Below are 1,292 nucleotides of genomic sequence, written 5' to 3'. Positions count from 1 at the left end.
GCTGCAGACGGACAGAAGGCAGAGCTGAGGGAGAGGGAATCAGAGGAGCCCCGAAAGGGATCCGGCGAGGACCCGAAATCAGGGCCGCAGGGGCTCCCGGTCCCGACGCACTGGGGCCGAGGCTTCATCACTCCCGGCAACGCTTTAATACAGCAGTTACGCCTTCCCCGCTCCGCTCACGGCCGGAAAATTCACCGCTGGTCCACCCCGCTCGCAGCTCCGACGGAACAGTGTCCGACGCCGTTCTCGGCCGGGAGGAAACTCGGAACAAAGTGGGAACACGTTTGGAGTCGGAGGAGACGGTGGGGAGACGGCACGTGGGGGAAGGTGTGTTGACAGGTGGAAGTTCTGTCATGGGGGGGTGAGGGCAGCGGGAGATACGAGGCCGTTGCCATGACCCTGCCAGGTCCCATGGGCCAGGAGGTGACAGGACTCGGGTGGCGGAGCAGCGGCAGGGGCGAACAGGCGAGAATGCAGCGGCAGAGGCGCCGAGGACGCGTCGCCCCGCGGCGGAGCGGAGGCAGGGTCCAGGCAGCGAGACCTGGCGGCGGGGAGGCAGGGCAGCGGAGGCCGAGCGCCGAGGCCGCGGTAGTGTGTGTGCAGCTCCCGCCACAGTGAGTCAGGCTGGCCCGCGGTCCCGCCACGCGCGCATGGTCCCCCACGTTGCTCCTGCCGACGGGACGCACCTGTCTCTCCCGCCGCCGCGGTCGCCGCCACTCCTCCGTCGGGCCTGTCGCCACCCCCCGGGCCTGGGCCTTTTCCGACGCCTCCCCACGCCCTCCTCAGGACCATGCTTGCTCTGGAGGCTCTTATGAACTCCCGTCACTGCCACTCTCTGTCTGTGGACGCGCGGCGAAACGTCGGTCCTTCGCCTGCCTCCTCCACCGCGGCCGCTAGCAAGTTCCCCCCCGCGCCCAAATAGCTCCGCGACGAGTGAATCTTGGCGAAAACAACAATAGTAATAACACTAGAAACTTTTTTTTTTTTTTGGTCGACAAGCACCGTTACCATGAAGCAAGACTTGCAGAGTGTGTGCCGCGTCTCCATGACAATCTATGTGTGCATATGGGCGGTCGGAAGCGCGTCCGGCATGGCAGCGGAGGGCCCAGTCGTCATCAACACCCCGAGCGGAAAGCTGAGGGGCGAGACCTTCATCCTTGCCGACGGATCCAGGGGCATGAGGTTCCTCGGGGTGCCCTACGCCCTTCCCCCCACGGGCAGCCTGCGCTTCGCCGTAAGTTGAACCCGACGCCAGGGGACGAGGCGCTTGTCACAGGGCGAGGGAGGCTGGC

At 65.9% G+C, this 1,292-nt stretch overlaps 1 protein-coding gene across 1 annotated transcript; it reads left to right on the top strand.

Annotated features, from left to right (window-relative positions):
- Nucleotides 1–474: 474 nt before the first annotated feature.
- LOC119590341 (acetylcholinesterase-like) lies at nucleotides 475–1,235 on the top strand (the record flags this gene model as incomplete). Its single annotated transcript, XM_037939014.1, is given in 1 exon segment — nucleotides 475–1,235. A coding segment is annotated over 1 exon segment (226 nt), but the record flags the coding sequence as incomplete, so codon positions are not given.
- Nucleotides 1,236–1,292: the final 57 nt, after the last annotated feature.

This window comes from Penaeus monodon, chromosome 27 (genome assembly GCF_015228065.2).
Source record: "Penaeus monodon isolate SGIC_2016 chromosome 27, NSTDA_Pmon_1, whole genome shotgun sequence".
NCBI lineage: Eukaryota > Metazoa > Arthropoda > Malacostraca > Decapoda > Penaeidae > Penaeus > Penaeus monodon.
The sequence above is the reverse complement of the archived record's forward strand: the minus strand, read 5'-3'. Positions and strand labels throughout refer to the sequence as shown.